This window comes from Anabrus simplex, chromosome X (assembly GCF_040414725.1).
Source record: "Anabrus simplex isolate iqAnaSimp1 chromosome X, ASM4041472v1, whole genome shotgun sequence".
Lineage (NCBI taxonomy): Eukaryota > Metazoa > Arthropoda > Insecta > Orthoptera > Tettigoniidae > Anabrus > Anabrus simplex.
Genome location: NC_090279.1, coordinates 32333053 through 32336807, shown reverse-complemented (window position 1 = coordinate 32336807; position 3755 = coordinate 32333053). Strand labels below are relative to the sequence as shown.

At 42.5% G+C, this 3755-nt stretch overlaps 1 protein-coding gene across 1 annotated transcript; it reads right to left on the bottom strand.

Annotated features, from left to right (window-relative positions):
* Positions 1-906: 906 nt before the first annotated feature.
* On the bottom strand, positions 907-1866 carry LOC137503249 (zinc finger protein ZFP2-like). Its single transcript, XM_068230789.1, has one exon. The coding sequence runs from the start codon at positions 1864-1866 to the stop codon at positions 907-909; it is 960 nt and encodes a 319-aa protein (XP_068086890.1).
* Between the last annotated feature and the right edge of the window lie 1889 nt (positions 1867-3755).

The following is a 3755-nucleotide window of genomic DNA, read 5'->3' as shown; positions in this document are numbered from 1 at the left end:
TGGGGGTAAGGTTCGGCAGTTCGGTTCACTGCCGTCTCAATCCTACATATATAGATTGAGACGGCGGTGGTTCGGTTATTGATGTTGGGGAGGAAGGGGCGTTATCGTTGAAGGAGGAATTGGATATGGGTGGGGTATAGTAGCCATTACTGAATGAAAACAGCTCATTTGCGAGCTTTAATCTGCAAATGCACCAACCCGACAACATTTTCGAGATCATTTTGCAGTTGCTCACAATCTTGTAACTTATTTATTACTCTGTACAGAATAACATCATCTGCGAAAAGCCTTATCTCTGATTCCACTTCTTTACACATATCATTGATATATATAAGAAAACATAAAGGTCCATGATCTACCCTATCAATTGCCTTAGACAGGTCAGTCGCGATACAGTCCAATTGACCTCCTGAATCCAGGATATATGCTATATCTTGCAGGAATCCTACAAGTTGTGCTCCAGTGGAATATACTTTGCAACAGTATGGCTTCTCGTCTGTGTGTGTCCGCATTTGAACAGTTAGGTCAGACTGCCTTTCTTTGTGAAAGATTTGCCACAGACACTGCAGCTATTAGGCTTCTCGCCTGTAAGGGTCCGCATATGATCAGTCAGACTGCCTTTCCTTGTGAATGATTTGCCACAGACATTGCAGCTGTAAGATTTCTCGCCTGTATGGGTCCGCATATGACCGGTTAGAATGCCTTTAGGTATGAATGATTTGCCACAGACATTGCAATTGTAAGGCATCGCCCCTGTAAGGGTAGCATACGACCGCTTGGAATGCCTTTCCGTATGAATGATTTGCCACAGAGATTGCAGCTGTATGGCATATCGCCTGTATGGGTCCGCACATGATCGGTCAGACTGCCTTTCCTTGAGAGCGATTTGCCACACAAATTGCACCTCTAAGGCTTCTTGCCTGTATGGGTCCGCATATGACCGGTTAGAAAGCCTTTCCGTGTTAATGATTTCCCACAGACATTGCACCTGTATGGCTTCTCGACTGTATGGGTCTGCATATGAACGGTCAGGCTACCTTTCCATTTGAATGATTTGCCACACACTTTGCAACTGTATGGCTTCTCGCCTGTATGGCTCCGCATATGAACGAACAGACTGACTTTCGTTGTTAATGATTTGCCCTTGCCACAGACAAAGCACCTGTAAGGCTTCTCGCCTGTATGGGTCCGCATATGATCGATCAGACTGCCTTTCGTTGTGAATGATTTGCTACAGACATTGCAGCTGTAAGGCTTCTCGCCTGTATGGGTCCGTATATGTTTGATTAGTATACTTCTCTGTATGAATGATTTGCCACAGAGATTGCAGCTGTATGGCTTCTCGCCTGTATGGGTCCGCATATGAACGGTCAGACTACTTTTCCATGTGAATGATTTGCAACAGACATTGCAGCTGTAAGGCTTCTCGCCTGTATGGGTCCGCATATGTTCGGTTAGTTCACCTCTCTTTATGAATGATTTGCCACAGACGTTGCAACTGAAAGGCTTCTCGCCTGTATGGGTCCCCATATGATCGGTCAGACTACATTTCCATATGAATGATTTGCCACAGGCATTGCAGCTGTATGGCTTCTCGCCTGTATGGGTCCGCATATGTTCGGTTAGTTTACCTCTCTTTATGAATGACTTGCCACAGACATTGCAACTGAATGGCTTCTCGCCCGTATGGGTCCGCATATGATCGGTCAGACTTCCTTTCCATGTAAATGATCTGCCACAGACATTACAGCTGTATGGCTTCTCGCCTGTATGGGTCCGCATATGTTTGGTTAATTCACCTCTCTTTATGAATGATTTGCCACAGACATTGCAGCTGTATGGCTTCTCGCCTGTATGGCACGGCATATGAACGGTCAGACTGTCTTTGCTTGTGAATGATTTGCAATTGAGGGGTCGAATTTCCTTGTGTCTCTTCAGATGTCGCAATAGGTCCAACTTCCTAGTCAGGACTTCACTGCACACACTACACCTAAAACTAGATGATCCGCCGTCCGGAGGTTGATGATCTCTATAGCTCACCTCGGGTCTCGATCTACAGTGACAAATTAAAACCATGTGACCAAAAGTTCAACAGCCAAATCCACTACAACTCTCACACAGGGGATTAGCTACTGGACATTCCAATCACTGATATCCAGTGCAGAGAGCTCGTTACTCATAAACATTACATTCCTGAGAGTAAACATCATCTGAGGTTAAATTTCAAAAGCTCTCACTTGTTACGAGAATATGTTGCGTCTTTTCTTAATCACGATATCACGCGCAAGAAACTTGTCACGGTTTAGAAATGTACGAGTTAATTTTGAAGAAAGCATGAGAAGTGGTCCAGCCTAAAAGGGTAAATACTCGTATAAGCTCCTTAATCCAGCACATATAATTCTATCGAAATCCGTTGTCTGTTCTCCTACATAAAGAACAGCATATGCTTTGGAGTTTTGATCTTGTTGAAGAACTCTGCGCTTTTCGCAGGCAAGTAATAATTTTGTAAAGGACCTTGTTCTTGAGGTTGTTTGAGAAAATGTCTGTGTTGTAGATATTAATAAAGTTGAGAACGTTTGACGACATTCAGCAAGATCTGTTGAAACATGGCTAATCTTTTATGAATGTTATTTTGTCGCACAAATATACATATTTTATTTGAGCATTGTTATCATATCACTATACCATTTTATTATGTCACTAATTCGCTTTTCCGACATATGTATCTTTGATGTGCAATCAAACATAGCCAACCTATATATAGGACGGTAGGTTTATACAAGGACGTTCATACTTACTACCACGTACTACATCAGTCTACGTCTTAATTCCTGTATTTAACACGGAAGCCACTAATCCTGATGAAATCCTGGAAGAGCTGAAATATAACAAGTATACGACGGCTCTCTCGCTACCACTGATACTGTCTTTTGTCCTCAAGACACTGCTGTTAGACATTATGAAGGCCATACAGAATATGGCATTGGTGGTAGCGTTTTATTACAATGTTCTAATATTCTGATTTTGAAACCTAACGCAACCTATCATGCCCTTGATTATTCTTACACGTATTACTTTAACAATACGGATAGAAGGAGCATGAAAATCAAGGCTTGAGCCAAAATTCGAGATGACAAGACGTTCAATTGCACCGCAGTGGATATTGCTGCTATGCAAAAGAAGGAATATTATTCTATTTATTTCAAAAGATCACGGGCAACGTGATTATTTTTAGTGCATTCATAACATAGATGGATAGCATCCAATTCTGAGCCTGTCTCCCCACCACAGAGTAGTTCTATATATTCTACGGAAGAAGGGCGGGAAATGCAAATTTCTTGGTTAAAGGTGAGATCCGCTTACAACTGCCACATGGGAAAATCGATCACGCAGGCTAAAATATATCGTAACATGAACAGGTACTTTCCAATTCATGCTCTATGAACTGAATTCACATGGCCCAGTCGAATGCATGACCGGCTCACAAGCAAAGTAACAGGAGGCTCGACCATGTATTGTTACTGCACTCTTTGGAGAAAATAAGTGGACAAATGAAAGGGGGACATTGATACCAGATATGACAGACTAAACCTCTTGATCATCAAACAAGATATTGATGTTGACACCACTAGACAACAGGGGGCAGAAAATAGGACACTGGATTGTATGTCATGCGTTCTGTGGCATATCACGCCAAGCAAAGGTGCAAACGTCTGTAACCCTTCTTCTTTACGTGAATACGTGATTCTTATGAC